This window comes from Colletotrichum aenigma (assembly GCF_013390185.1).
Source record: "Colletotrichum aenigma strain Cg56 chromosome Unknown KSG_Cg56_contig07, whole genome shotgun sequence".
NCBI classification, from domain to species: domain Eukaryota; kingdom Fungi; phylum Ascomycota; class Sordariomycetes; order Glomerellales; family Glomerellaceae; genus Colletotrichum; species Colletotrichum aenigma.
In genome coordinates, this window is record NW_023500913.1 from 1,282,859 (window position 1) to 1,296,914 (window position 14,056).

The 14,056-nt window shown below is 53.7% G+C and overlaps 8 protein-coding genes across 8 annotated transcripts; 4 read left to right on the forward strand and 4 right to left on the reverse strand.

Moving 5' to 3' along the window:
* Nucleotides 1-73: 73 nt before the first annotated feature.
* Nucleotides 74-1,333, forward strand: rpn9 (putative 26S proteasome regulatory subunit rpn9; the record flags this gene model as incomplete). Its single annotated transcript, XM_037325865.1, has 3 exons — nt 74-341; nt 399-634; nt 692-1,333. The coding sequence occupies 3 exons, from the start codon at nt 74-76 to the stop codon at nt 1,331-1,333; spliced, it is 1,146 nt and encodes a 381-aa protein (XP_037175568.1).
* Nucleotides 1,334-1,588: 255 nt separating this feature from the next.
* GAA1 (GPI transamidase component GAA1) lies at nt 1,589-3,620 on the reverse strand (the record flags this gene model as incomplete). Its single annotated transcript, XM_037325866.1, has 4 exons — nt 1,589-2,068; nt 2,129-3,233; nt 3,293-3,542; nt 3,605-3,620. The coding sequence occupies 4 exons, from the start codon at nt 3,618-3,620 to the stop codon at nt 1,589-1,591; spliced, it is 1,851 nt and encodes a 616-aa protein (XP_037175567.1).
* A 722-nt stretch (nt 3,621-4,342) lies between these two features.
* On the reverse strand, nt 4,343-5,390 carry RBD2 (Rhomboid protein 2; the record flags this gene model as incomplete). Its single annotated transcript, XM_037325867.1, has 5 exons — nt 4,343-4,554; nt 4,613-4,800; nt 4,873-4,954; nt 5,010-5,147; nt 5,210-5,390. The coding sequence occupies 5 exons, from the start codon at nt 5,388-5,390 to the stop codon at nt 4,343-4,345; spliced, it is 801 nt and encodes a 266-aa protein (XP_037175012.1).
* Nucleotides 5,391-6,062: 672 nt separating this feature from the next.
* On the forward strand, nt 6,063-6,553 carry bud20 (Zinc finger protein bud20; the record flags this gene model as incomplete). Its single annotated transcript, XM_037325868.1, has 3 exons — nt 6,063-6,112; nt 6,166-6,345; nt 6,418-6,553. The coding sequence occupies 3 exons, from the start codon at nt 6,063-6,065 to the stop codon at nt 6,551-6,553; spliced, it is 366 nt and encodes a 121-aa protein (XP_037175013.1).
* A 168-nt stretch (nt 6,554-6,721) lies between these two features.
* On the reverse strand, nt 6,722-8,548 carry DAM1 (DASH complex subunit DAM1; the record flags this gene model as incomplete). The annotated part of the gene is made up of 7 exons (XM_037325869.1): nt 6,722-6,725; nt 6,766-6,860; nt 6,907-6,979; nt 7,036-7,087; nt 7,158-7,218; nt 7,278-7,667; nt 8,537-8,548. The coding sequence occupies 7 exons, from the start codon at nt 8,546-8,548 to the stop codon at nt 6,722-6,724; spliced, it is 687 nt and encodes a 228-aa protein (XP_037175010.1).
* A 1,328-nt stretch (nt 8,549-9,876) lies between these two features.
* On the forward strand, nt 9,877-11,431 carry CGCA056_v010623 (CRAL-TRIO domain-containing protein; the record flags this gene model as incomplete). The annotated part of the gene is made up of 4 exons (XM_037325870.1): nt 9,877-10,629; nt 10,683-10,724; nt 10,777-10,876; nt 10,932-11,431. The coding sequence occupies 4 exons, from the start codon at nt 9,877-9,879 to the stop codon at nt 11,429-11,431; spliced, it is 1,395 nt and encodes a 464-aa protein (XP_037175011.1).
* Nucleotides 11,432-11,599: 168 nt separating this feature from the next.
* Nucleotides 11,600-12,331, reverse strand: hnt1 (Hit family protein 1; the record flags this gene model as incomplete). Its single annotated transcript, XM_037325871.1, has 6 exons — nt 11,600-11,707; nt 11,764-11,778; nt 11,836-11,928; nt 11,987-12,055; nt 12,119-12,201; nt 12,286-12,331. The coding sequence occupies 6 exons, from the start codon at nt 12,329-12,331 to the stop codon at nt 11,600-11,602; spliced, it is 414 nt and encodes a 137-aa protein (XP_037175008.1).
* A 965-nt stretch (nt 12,332-13,296) lies between these two features.
* mog1 (putative ran guanine nucleotide release factor) lies at nt 13,297-14,056 on the forward strand (the record flags this gene model as incomplete). Its single annotated transcript, XM_037325872.1, has 3 exons — nt 13,297-13,373; nt 13,434-13,649; nt 13,765-14,056. The coding sequence occupies 3 exons, from the start codon at nt 13,297-13,299 to the stop codon at nt 14,054-14,056; spliced, it is 585 nt and encodes a 194-aa protein (XP_037175009.1).

The window sequence follows — 14,056 nt, forward strand, 5'->3', positions numbered from 1 at the left end:
CCCCGGGCACTCGAAGCTCTCCCACCCCACCACACGAGCCTCAACCTCAACCTCCACCTCCACCTCCACGAAGATGAACGTTGACACAATTCCCGATTTCCTGGCGGAGCAGCGCGACGAGGCCCCCGAGGAGCTTCAGCACCTTGTTCTGGAGTTCGAGAACTACTGGGAGCGGAAGCTGTGGCACCAGCTTACCGATGCTCTGGGTCAGTTCTTTAGCCACCCAGGCAGCAAGGCCCAGCGGCTGTCCTTCTACAAGGTCTTCATCCTCAAGTTTGCGGATAAGATAAACCAGCTTAAGCTCGTTGATCTGGCTTTGAAGGCCGCCACGGAATGCAAGGGTAAGAAGCATTGGGACCTTGACCAGTGATGGTGGGACACTGACAAAGACGGCATAGACGACGAGGAGCGCCTCTCTTTCCTTCAGGGTGTTGCGAAGAAGGTCGATAGCGAGAACTCACAAGATGCTCTGGTGTACGCATCTGTCGCCGTTGCTAGAGTAAAGTTGAACTTGGAGGATATGGACGGCGCCAGGAAGGACCTCGATTCGGCCGAGAGAATACTGGACAGCTTCGATTCGGTCGAGACTATTGTTCACGCCGCCTTTTACGATGCGAATGCCAATTACTACCAGGTAGGAAAATCGTGGTATTATCGATCTCGGGCCGTTACTGACAGAAATTTCCCGTAGCGCAAGATGGACTTTGCCGCATACTACCGCAATGCCCTCCTATACCTCGCCTGCATCGACCTCAACTCTCTCACAGCTCAAGAGCGCCATAGACGGGCGCTGCACCTCAGCATCGCCGCCTTGGTATCCGACACCATCTACAACTTTGGCGAGCTTCTTCTGCACCCCATCCTCGATGCCCTCAAGGGAACCCAGGACTCGTGGTTCCGCGACCTGCTCTTCGCTTTCAACCGTGGCGACCTCCAGGGTTTCGAGGCTCTCTCTGCCAAGATGCGCTCAAAGGAACTCCTCAACGAGAATGCAGGCCACCTGCGCCAGAAGATCTACCTGGCTGCTCTGACAGAGGCCGTCTTCCGCCGCCCGCCCCACGACCGCGCTATGTCTTTCAGCACCATCGCTCAGGAGACTAAGGTTCGCCCTGACGAGATTGAGCACTTGATCATGAAGGCCCTGAGCCTGGGTCTCTTGCGTGGAAACATTGACCAAGTGGATGAGGTTGCGCACATTACTTGGGTCCAGCCGAAGGTTCTTGACATGAAGCAGATTGCCAACATGCGCCAGCGGCTGCTTGACTGGGACTCTCAGGTTAACCAGCTGGGAAACTGGATCGAGACGGCCGGTGGCGATGTGTGGGCTGCTTAGGGAAGAGGAAAGATTACGGGCTGACCAAAAAGGCGTCTGTAATGTTGGTCGGTAGGAAAGACCAGTGTACACCACTAGAATTAGAGAGATAAAGAGAAACTGGCCCTTGATGGTGGGCCAAAATGATTCTGATGACAAACAAACGACAACGGCCTCCATGCCTCTGATATACAAGTCCTGATTTAATGGTTGCTCGAGAACATGCCCTCTTCTTATAACGCCTCACTGTCTTTTCTTGAATGCCAATGACTCGAATTAAGCCCTTTTCGCTGAGGACGCAGGGTTCCCGAGCACAATAACCGAACCCATCAGCCAAGCAGGCCACCACACGCCCCAGATTATGACAGGCGTGTACATGCCCCAAACGTCCCAACCGAAAGCCGCTTCTTTGAGGACCTCCCCAATGCTAATACTGAAGTAAGTCGAGACGGAGTACAGAGCTGCCGTAGGTGAGATAAGTTGAAGGAAAGCCGCGCAAGCCCACCGAACGGCAGGATGGTGCGGCCATGGGTGCATGAAGGAGAGTGGACTGGCCATAACCCCCACAAGAAAGGCCAGAGAGAAGTTAAGGGTGGCTAGAGCGGAGAGAAACATGCCCAACAAAAGTAGGGAGAAAGACTTGATGAGCTGGTATTGCTGAACCGTAGGGTTGTAGACGGATGTCATCAGCGAAGAGATGAGGAAGGGCAGAGCACAATTAGTGAGCGAAAAGACCGTGTACGCCCCAGCAAGCATCTGTTGCAGCTGTCAGAGAAAAGCAAAAGAATTCAGGATTCAGGATTGGTCGAAACTTACACTTGCGGGCATGTGGTTAAAGACGTACAGCGGAATCACGCCCAGGAACTGGCAGATGGCCACGACACCGAGCGGTAGGAACAGATCCCGCTCAACGGCTCTAGTGGGAAGCGTGTGTTTGTCTGTCTCCCGCAAAGCATCTTCGGAAGACTTATCATTCGCGGTGACTTCACATTCTGACTTGACCACAATGGGAGGCTGTTCTTGATGACCACTTTTCACCCACAGCGAAATGGCAGTGATTGTGAAGCTTGCTGCCAAGATCATGGCGCTAGGCAGATAGGTGCCGATGCTGACGAACCTCTCTTTATGCATGAGCAGATAGAAGAAGAAACTCTGATGGAGGTGTTCGAGAAGGTTGTTCAGACTCCGGAAAGTGCCTTCGATCGTACGGCCCATGCCCATCTCGTCATGCCATCCTTCACCGAAAGGCTGCAGTGTGACCGCATCGACGTGGTAAGGTATGAAGCTGCTGTGGGGGCCAGAGGCGTGTCCCAGGCCTTGATTCAGCATGCCTCGAAGCATAGTACGCAGACGGTCCTGGTACTTGTCCGAGTGCGTCCACATCTCTTGAATGGCGGTTCCCATACCCATCTGGCCCCCGGCAATATTGACGACAGAGTTGATGAGATCTAGGTTTGGAAGCTGGCCGTTGATGCCGTCGTAAATGATGTGGATGGACTCGAACCGATGTTCCTGGGGATAATCAATGGCAATGGCGCCTTGGAGGGCGCCGGACTTGAGAGGCAGAGAGTTCACTCTGGAGGAGTCATGGGAGTCGTGGTAGGCGTCGACCCACGCTTGGGTTCCTGTTCTGCTGTCGGGGGGAACAACCAGGATAATGTCTTTGGACCATAGAGACCACCTCTTGAAGTACCGGGCCAGGGTCAATGCTAGCGGAATGCCATTTTGATTGAAGTGGCCATCGACCGTCCTCCAAGCTGCGACCAACACAATCGCTTCCGTCGCATCGCCACGTGGGGCTTGTAGGATGGCGTAAATGTTCTCGCCTGAGTAAATGTCGCCGGCCGACTCGTACGTGTAGTTTTGGCGACCGACTTTGAGACCGACGTTCTTCAGGATACTTTCGAGCTTGTCATTAATTCTAGATTGGGATGACCGTCAGCTTGTGGCTATGGGGTGCTTCAATGGGAGTGCACACACTCGTAGTTGGACCTGTCCCTGACCGAGTTGACCTCTTGCTTATACGCCCGCAGTACGTTCTGGTCGCTGCCTCCGAAATAGGTGTGTACCTGACCGGGAAGAAGCGCATTCTCGGAAATGTAGGTTCTTCGGGAGTAGTCGTTGAGCGGCAGGAGGAACAGCCAAGCAATACCACCGAGGATGCAGGCCAGAGAAATATAGGGCGGAAGCTTGAGGATGCGTGGATCGCGTCGCAACGAAAGGGCCGAAGCTATTAGGGACAAGTCAGAGCTGCTCGATGCCAGTCAGGGCCACGGCGGGTTGCATCCTCACATATCAGTCGTGACATGACGATTTCGTTCTGCGGCAGCTTCAACAAGCTGCGCAATCGCACAAATCTAATCGACCAGTCTGCGTGGTGATTCTTTTGAAGACAGTCGTCATCTCCAGGGGTTGTTGTTCGTACCTTGAGGTCAGGCCCCTGTCAGCTAAGGTAAGGTACCTACGCTACGAGTGCGTTACCTGTGCTGTAACTTCGCGACCCCAGAAATCGGCGCCCAAATATTCATTTATCCGAGCGCGTTGGCCAAGCTTACCTACCTACCCCTGATCAGATGGCCCGGGGGTATTGAGGCCCGAGAAACACAATTCGACGAATACGCAGGGACACGTCCAGGGTCTGGTCAAAAGGCCCCGTCAAAAAAATGTATACTTTAGCTTCTCTTGCCTGTTGTATGTATCCTCTACCATCGATGTTTGGTAGGCGTGCAGGATTCAGGTTTTGCTAAACAATTTACACACCCATGAAATATCTTATCATTCAGGTTTTCAGACTAACTCTACTCCAAGCACCTGGGGTTTTGTAAGTGCTGGTCTAAGCGCACCCCGAGAATGGGCGAGGACGAATCCTATTTTATGATATACTACAAAGAGAAGCCCCTGGCAGAGGGACCAGAAACAACACAATGATGTCCCCTTTTGCCCGTAACGTAACTCCAAACTCCTACCAAGACGCAACTCGTCTGCTTGGGGCAATAGATCGAATATATAGTACAGTCCGGCGTTCCTGTTTCAAGGACCGAGTCTCTGCGTGCTGCCCACCAGAGCAATGGGCGCGCTTGTACCGGGAGGGTGGCTGCTGGAGGGCAAGACACCGAAACGACCGTACGTCTTCTGGTCGACGCTTACGTAGTGAGGCAGACGTCCCAAGAGGTTCAGCTTCGACTCAACCCACCGCAATGCCTTCTCCGGTGGGCTCAGGAACTTAAGATATCCGAGACCAACTGAAGGCAGAATGTTAGTGTTCCGGAATGAGAAGGGTGGTTGCACGTCGTGACTCACAAAGATATCCAACCAAAACACTACATAGATGGCCTAGTAAACTCGTGCCGGGAACGAGCGCTGTAACGACCAGAACGAGGATCAATGGCGTTGTCCATGTAGGAATGGAGTGGGTCGCAATCGTCAAGTAAGGGTTCGTCTTGTATGTGCGGATAGCCTCCATTCCGAGAAGAAGAAAGACCCATACGCTGTGATGCGCCAGACATCAGTCTCCATTTCAAGGTTCCTACATTCATCAAGTCTTGGGTTCTCTTCCTCACCTAGCGCCCATAACACTAACATTGCCCTTGAAGAGAAATCGCTCGATCAGCACGTATACGACAGCCGGAATCGTTGAGAGCGCTGTCAACAGTTCAGTCAGAGATGGATCGCAGGGATATTGTGAGGAAGTTCGTACGGCCGATGAACAGCGCAATAGACGTCAGGGTACCGAACTCGGCCTCGAATCGCTCCAGTAACGGTGTCAAGGCAACAAGGTTGAGGATGACATGGATGAAATTAACATGAACGAAGGGATATGTATTCATTCGGTACGCTATTGAGGAAGCCGGAATTAGCAATTCGGTCTTCGCAGAAGAGGATGCGAGAGGGGCTCACACGACGTGAAGGACAGCTGGTCTGGGATCAACGCGCCCCATTGCTTCACGTCCCAAGCCGGTTGTAAGCTGGCAGCCCATGCTGCCACAATTGCGAGCAACACGATGCGCGTAAAAAGAGGTAGCCGAAAGATATAGGACCGGGCCCTGAGAGTGCTGAAGGACGTCACGTTGGAGGCCATTGTTCCGCCTTCTTCGGATCCGACGACGGCAACAGTTCCGCGCGATCCTCAGGGTTCCGCAGGCCAGTTCTGGTGGGGTTTCCTTGATATATCCTCTGGGCGATCGCTTCGGTGGAAAGTTGATGTCGGGCGACGCAGGAACCTCGAGTTGGGATCAAGCACGCTCGTGTCTGGCGGCGAGTGGGAAATTGAAGACAGCCTGTCGCATGCCCACTGCCCTCTCGGGCCTCTTCGGACGATCCTCCAAAAATGCCAGATAAGGACCAGAGTTCCAGACCGCTCGGCTTATCGCCACGTGATCTTATCCTACCAGCAACATTAGACATGTCACATACCCGACCCAGGCTACTATCCCGGGACACTGACAATCTTGTATGTATCGGTACCTACCTTACCTTAACAGTGTACGTGACCTGGGTGCCCACTACCTGACCTAAGGTAGGCACCTTAGGTGTGGTGCACCTGGCAGTCCCGTTCGCTTGATGGGTCCGGAGCCGAACAGACACCCGGACCCCCGTGAGCGGTGAAGCAACTTTTTTACAGTTGCTGCCAAAATTCTGCCCCGCCATTACCATCTCGACCTACATTTTTGGGAATTCTGCCACCTTCAGCATCCCGAACGCGCCTGCGATCCTCGCTCTTCCAGCCAACTATCACTGATAAGCCAGCAAAATGGGCGTGGGAAACAAGCGGACATTGACCAAGACGCGGAGGAAGTTGAGGTAGGCCCGAAGACTTCGCATTGCATTCAGGGCGTTTCTGACAACCTGGACAGAGACGTCGACCAGATCAAGGCCGACATGCTTTCTCCACGACATTTACGGCAATGGAAGGACACGAAGGCGCCTGAGGATCTCCCTGGCTTGGGTCAGCACTATTGCGTCGAATGCGCCAAATGGTTCGAAACCGAGATCAGCCTGGTCGGTCATCAGAAGGGAAAGCCTCATAAGCGCAGGTTCGTGCCAAGTCGGCATCCGCTACATATTTGGTCCTCTTCGTATTGTCCCACTGCTAACTATTCTCTAAGAGTCAAGCAGCTCAAGGAGGAGCCCTACACCCAGAAGGAAGCCGAGGCTGTCGTTGGTCTTCGAACGGATAACAAGGGCCCTAGCAAGGGCGGTCCGGAGAGGGCCATCGACCAGGAGGTTGAGATGGAGACCTGATCGTCTCCGCCCACACGTCTACCTGTGGCTTGAAAGTAGACAACTGAATGATACCCTTTCGCTATGACGAACTGAAATGGCCACTGTATCATCCCGTTCCCACTTCCCAGCACTCGACATCCTCTGCACTGACGCCAGTAGAATCTGGCGCGGTGGGCAAGCAGTACCTCAACTTGCATCGTGTGCCATGGCGAAATCTCCATGGAACATACTCATCGGACACCACGGCCTCGGGCACGGGCCAGACCGCTAGGCCGGCCTCTTTGCGACTCGGCGGCTCCACGGCGTCCTCCTCTTGCGCCACGGGCTGAAGTGCCACGAGTATTTGGAGCCGGCACACGCGAGCCTCGTACTTCGGGTGTTTTCAATCTCGGGGTCGGCTTGGCGGATGCGGGAGGGTTGTCGACGAAAGAAACATCTGTGGTCCTGTTGTTAGGTTAGGAACTGTCCAGGGCGGTACTAGGGTAGCCTGGAAGAAATACATAAAGGTCATCTCGCCGTCATTTTCTGGCCCAGTGTCTGTTCGAGTGGGCGCTGTGCATACGAGACTCGTCAGTTCGCAATCCATGATCTGCAGATTCTGTGCGCTGAAAGCGAGGCGTACCTGAATGTGCGCCCGACTCCTCTTGCTGCCTTGCGCGTCGGAAAGATTCTGTTATGGGCCCCTTGTACCAACGTCAGCCACGCCTAAAAGCAAGAAAGCCGCTGGTTGGGGCACACGCACCTCTGGGTAGTCTACGCAGAAAGCGTTCATGTTGAGGCCGTACAGAAAGCTGGCAAAAGACTCGCTAAAGCGAGCCAAGCTCTCATGCATCAATTGGAAGTGCATCATGTTGGCTTCGAGGTCGGCCATGGCGTCGGACAGCTCAGCAAAAGCTGGCTCGAAAGTGTTCAGAGGGAAAGGTTCACCTCCATGGACGCTTTCTCTGGCTGATTCCCTGAAAGATGATCTGGAGGAGGGGCGTAGCGGGGTCGTGGGACGCGACGTACGCGTTCGAGAGGTCGACCGCTTGCCGCTGGACTCGGGGTGGTCGGCCATGCTAGGAGGCGGTGTGATGTGGATACGGAGAGTATAGAGATTGCCGACGATGAAGTGTTCGTGGTAGGTGGCTATCTGCGCAGCGTCGGTATCAGTATTTTCGCGGCGTGGCTATTCACGCGGGAAGCTGTCGAATGGGTTCGTGGGGCATCAACTGAAGCGAGAATCAACATCAACAAACCTGGAATGATGCGAGTGTCCGTTGCGCACGGCTGTTGTTCCTGTCTCTGGCGGGGTTCAACCTGACAACCTAAGGTACCTTAGCCCCCCACACCTAAGGTTGCCGGCCGGGACGAATCTAATACCACATCGTTGAGGGTGCCCCGGGCCCTGTAAGTTGGATCCCCAAAACTGCAGTTCTGCACGTGTTGGCGTGGAGGGGTCAACTACTGTACCTACCTTATTATAATAGGTACTCGACGGGGAGCAGAATTTTGTTCAATGTCACTGAATGACGCAGACCTCGGCACGTTACCTAGTAAGGCACTGGACCTTATTCGTCGCATGGACAGCTAGATAAGGTACGTCAGGTACCTGTATCCGTATTCCCCAGGTTCCCAGCCTGGGTGAGGTCGCGTGGGCGAGTCCAGTATCTGCAGGTGGAATGAGCTGTGCTGTCGGGCTTTTTCGCGCAACTTCGGTAGATGCGATACGAATGCCTTGAGCACTTCATTCATACGAATACGCAAAGTACGTCGTATTTCATCGCTCGGCTCCATTATTATCGTCTTAAACATCTGGATAGCAGTCAACAATACCGAAGGTACAGTGTAGGTAAGTTATGGAGGGCCAGGTAGATAGGGCGCAGCTTGTACCTACCTTACCTCTTTCGAAGCGTCTTCGCTCCTTCCCGTCACAGCCACCTTTTTTACAACCTGGAAAAGACAGTCACCTAATTACCCCTCCCCTCCCTTGCCCCAACACTTGCGCGCACACTTACTCACATCCGCGCTCATGGAGAAGCATTCGTCGTAGTCCACAGTTTCAGCATCACACCCGCCATCCACCGCTACACCTCCTGCTGATCTTTACAGCTGCCGTTCTCCAGACTGCCTAACTACTACCTACCCACATTAACGGAAGCTGTCCTGTCCTGCTGGTGCGTTTGAACTGAACCACTCACTTCCGGAACGCCCGGAGATTGAATAGCTACCGCAGCTTCTTGGTCGCCAGCAAGAGCATTCGATCCTTGCGACGGCGTCGTCGTCGTCGTCTTGGTCCACGTCTAAGCCTCCCCGTCCCTCCCTCCATCCCCTCCATCCCCCCCCCCCCCCCCCCTCCCTTTTCCCCTAACCCTGCCCTCCATTTGCTCCCGCCAGCTAGGTCTTCCGCCCGCATCATTCACGGCTCAGCATCACAGTCTGAGCGTCAGCTACCGCTCCGGCGCAAACCTACCTTGCGGCGCTCGCTCTCTCTCCGTTACTTGCATACCACCTACCAACAACAACGAGGCCACTGTGTACTGTCCGTAACTGTCGGCCGTGTGCTTGCCACATTGTCTGCTTAATATCGCTGCTGCTGTTGTCCGAGCCCACTTTAGGACCATCATCGACGCTCTGTTGTATGCGGTTGTGGTCCTCAACAGCATCAGACAACCCACGAACATTGGTACTCTACTCTTCGGTGTCTCCCTCAAGTTCGCGTAAGTGCCTTTGTGACTCTCAGCTCATCCCATTGTGTCATTACGGCATTTCTCCCTCGCCTAGTCCCAGACGAGAACTGTCTTTAGCAACACTCCCTCGGTCTCACCTGGTTGGCTCATTCACGTCGCCCTTTTGCAAGTGGCTTTCGTCTTCCACGCACCTCAAATTGGGATGACCCTGCTGACCGTGCCAGATTCTGTGTCAGCTGCGCCAAATTAGGCCCGGGCATTAATAGACCTTCTCGACTGATGCTGGCCAGCTTGAAACCGCAATCCTCGGCTTTGCCTCGCATTATCAAATTTCCACAAAGAGTCCTTACAACAACTTCGAGATACTACTTTGTGCCCTCGTCTTCGCACTTTGAACGACGCACCCTGGTTGAACTTCCCATTGGGCGAACCAACTGCCATCTCCTACCATCGAAGTTCAGGCGAGTCCGCACACACGGACTAGGACAGTCATCGGACCCCTCCAACTTGAAGCCTCCGCGCGTCTTGCTGCAGTCCCGCGTCGACTACGTCGCACTCTCAATCGCCGTTTGCTTCATTTGCCTTGGGTTCAGCCTGCAATACCAGCAATCAGCACCTGGCGCCAGCACCAACACCGACCCCTTGAGCTCCGAAAGCCTGTCGCTGGAAACCATGGCGTCCGGCATGCCCCCAGGAAGACCGGGAAATCTTACCCCAGACCAGGAAGAGAAGTTGCGCAAGCTGTGGAACCTGATTTTGTCCTTGGGCGAAGACAATGCAACAGCAGACGGCGCGGCCGCAAGCACAGCCCTGAGTGAGACTTCGACTCCAGGCAAAAATGAGAAGCCCAAGAAGAAACGCGTCTCACTTTTCAATCGCAAAGACAAGAAAGAGGAAGGTGCTTCCTCAAGCACCGTCAGCAGCCACATCAAGGACGATGGAGAAGACAAGTATGGTCAGACGAAGCAATTCCTCGAGGCCCTGGCCAGTCAGAGTCCCGAGGCCCTGCGTGCCACAATATGGTCCATGGTCAAGCATGACCACCCAGATGCCCTGGCTCTGCGCTTTCTGAGGGCGCGGAAGTGGGATGTTGATAAGGCCTTCGTGATGATGATCTCGACCATGAATTGGAGATTGACTGAGATGAAGGTTGACGAGGAGATCATGAAAAACGGCGAGGCGGGTGCACTCGAAGCTTCCAAGAGTGCGGACGCAAACACCAAGAAGCTTGGCCAGGACTTCATGGCCCAGGCCCGATCCGGAAAGACATTTATCCATGGCATTGACAAAGCGGGACGACCAATTTGCATGGTGAGAGTCCGTATGCACCGACAAGGCGAGCAGTGCGAGGAGAGTCTTGAGAAGTACACAGTTTTCTTGATCGAGACCTGTCGCATGGTTTTGGCCCCCCCTATTGACACTGCGGTATGTGCTGCTCCAAGGCATGGACTGGTAGATATGGTACTAAATTATTCCAGACAATTGTTTTTGACATGACTGGCTTCTCTATGGCCAATATGGTGGGTAGCATCACCAATATTAGCTGGCAGGTATGACTGACTATCATACCAGGATTATACACCAGTCAAATTCATGATCAAGTGCTTCGAGGCAAACTACCCTGAATCCCTAGGGGCTGTCCTAGTGCATAAAGCACCCTGGGTATTCCAAGGTTTGTTCACTCCGACTCGTGAGTGCCAAAATCTGTGATAGTTAACAAAGGGTAGGTATCTGGAAGATCATCAAGGGCTGGCTAGATCCTGTCGTAGCCAGCAAGGTTCACTTTACCAATAACGTCAAAGAGATGGAAGAATTCATTCCCACGAGCCACATCCTCAAGGAACTCGACGGCCAGGAGGACTGGGACTACAAGTATGTCGAGCCGGTCGCTGGAGAGAACGATAAGATGAAGGACGCCGCCGCGCGGGATGCTCTCCTCGCCGGGAGAGAAGAGCTCATTTCTCAATATGAGGAAGCCACACTGCAATGGATCAAGGAGGCAGGAACTGACAAGGAGGCTGGTATCAAGGCGCAAAGGGACGAGCTTGCTCACAAGCTCAGGGACGATTACTGGAAGTTGGATCCTTACCTGCGCGCCAAGTGTGTTCTGGACCGAACCGGCGTCATCCGCGATGGTGGAAACGTCGACTTTTATCCGAAGACTGCACCCGCCGTACCGACTAATGGTGCTACCAATGTCGAGACATCAGCAGACGATGTAGATTAGAATGTGACGAGATCGGCACGAGTTTCATGAGGCTATACACGCGGTGGAGAGATCCAAGAGAAAACAAGCTGGTGGCGCCCGGAGGGTTGTTTGAATTACAGGGACCTAGATGTTCTTCCTGCTGCTATACATAGCAGGAGGGCTCGAATATACCACTTTTGAATGGGTTTACATCTTGGACTTAAGGTCCTCAAACATCGCTTTGAGCTTATCCATATCGGTTGCCTGTTGAGGCCAACCGACACCCAGACCTTCGGCCTCGTTTGGCTTTGGAATCTAGCGAAGAAGAAGTCAGCGACGTATCCAAAAGAGAAGAACCGGAGGACAGTTACCATGTGGAAGTGAACCTGTATCGTGTCAGTCGTCGAGTATCGCGAGGGAGGCTGGGTAGAGTGTCAACTTACATGGTCGACCATCTGGTGAGCAATGCGACCATTGTTCTGGAGGACGTTGTAATCTTCGGCTCCGCTGGCGGCAACGAGTTTCTTGACGACTGGCTGGTGGCATGCTATGAGAAAACTGACGACTGCCAAAGAATTGTGAGGTAAGACATACGAGAATCTCCGAGAGGTGCTCGTCAGGGATATCAGCAAGCTTGGCACCGTGGTGCTTGGGAATGACGAGCTGTACAGAAGTTAGTCAATGGTTTAAAAACATGATTTGCTGGAATTCGAAGCAACTACTCACAGCATGACCGCGACTAAGCGGGTTGATATCGAGAAAGGCCAATGTCTTGTCGCTCTCAAAGAGCTTGAAGCAGGGGATCTCGCCTGTATTGGGGAGTCAACATCATGATCACGTTGATACTGCGGGGGTTCGGAGATGTATTGGGATCAGGTACTCTGGTAACTTACCCTTGATAATCTTGCAAAAGATGCACGAAGCCAGGGTGGATGTCATGATGGGCAGAAAATTCTTGTCTGCACAGGGGTGAGTGACAGATTTGTGGCAATAGTCTGGTCTCAGAGTGATTTGGGAGGCAGACGAGTTGAAGTTGGCAGATATGGACAATACCTTCGAGGGGTTGAGCTCAATACAGAGGAAGTACGCGAGCGGGGGTACGGAAGCAGATTGAAAAGAGTGGGTCGATTTGGGGAAAGGGTACTTAGAGTGGAAAAATGCTTGGAAATGTCGGAGTGGGACCTCCTATCGAACTCACCTCTTGCCTTTTACCAGATGTGACCGTTGGATGGCCCAACAGACTCCATTCCACCAATCTTTGGACACTTCTCATCTGGAGTACCCAGGTTCGACTTTTGTTTTGCCATATTTTTGGATGCTCCGTTCAATTGCACTGGACCGTGCGATAGCAAACATATAACCAGCCTGGTCCTAATGCGCATGCAGCTACAGTTGTTGCGCAGAGGAAAAAAAAGCACACAGTCAGCCGATGCTTGAACATGCAGCCTTGAGGCTGACTGCGCAGCTTCCAGTGCTGCCCAGCCCGAAGCTCCGCAGCAGCTCGAATTGGCGACATGATCCCTGGCCGCTCCGTCGTCATACCCCTCCATCCCCCTCTCCGTTTTTCCAGCCACCCCACCTCGAATGAGGCAGAGTAAACTTGGACGAGCCTCGCTCGGCACCTGCAAAACCCCACGTAAGGCAGCCAGCTAGTGCCCGCCGTTCGCTCTTTGGTGGTAATCTAGTCACTGTCTGCTTCATTGTTCAACTCTGTGATACCCGAACACTGCTTGTCAAATCAGCCTGTTCGTTTGCGCCTGACCCAGTGCCTGATTCGACCTCTGTAACTGTTCGACTTCGTCCTCGCAATCGTTGTCTGCGCTCTTCGACTTTTACATCACACTCTGACGGAGCTATTTTGCGACACCCATTACTAGCGACTTCACGTACGACTACGAAGCGACATGACCCGGTACAAGAGCACTCCCCTGTACGGCGGCGCCCTGGTCTGCGACTTGCCAGAGAAGTTTGCCGACGTGAGGTTCGTTCCGCTCCTATTGCGTCATTATGTAAGCTCAAAACTGACAAGGTCGTCCCGTAGCAAACTGCGCGAAGTTCCCGACAACCAGGAAGTCTGGATCGACCAGGATGGGTTCACCAGCATCATCTTTGACATTACTGAGCGCGTCGGTCCCGCCGGCAGCAGCCCCGAGATTGACGGTCGCGCCATGACAACGCATCTCGAGGAGCTTGTTGGCGAGGACATTGATACCGTCAAGGTCTGGAACACGACCGAGACATCCTTTTCACGACTTAGGTGGGTGGCTATCTTTGCCAGGCTCAAATTTTCCGTTCGCTCTGCACGAAGATTCCCACTGGCGCTCCTCCCTATCACCACGGACGGCAGCTAACACGGTGACACCCCTGAGCAGCACCGAGGTCCCCGCGTACACCCTCATCGCGACGCAAACCCCAAAGTCCAAGTCCGGCTCCGCGGCCCCTGACTTTACTGCCATCATCCTCACCTTGCTACGCCTCGAGAAAGAATTCACCGACATTCTCATCACCATCAACGTGCCTCACATCAAGGGTGAGTACAACGAGGAGGACGTCGACCTGGAGCTGGGCAAGCAGGGCAAGCTTATTGGTGACGCCGTTGAGTATGCGGCGCGCATCTGGGAGACCTTCAAGGTCAAGGACTGGACTCTGTTCGCCGAGGTCTAG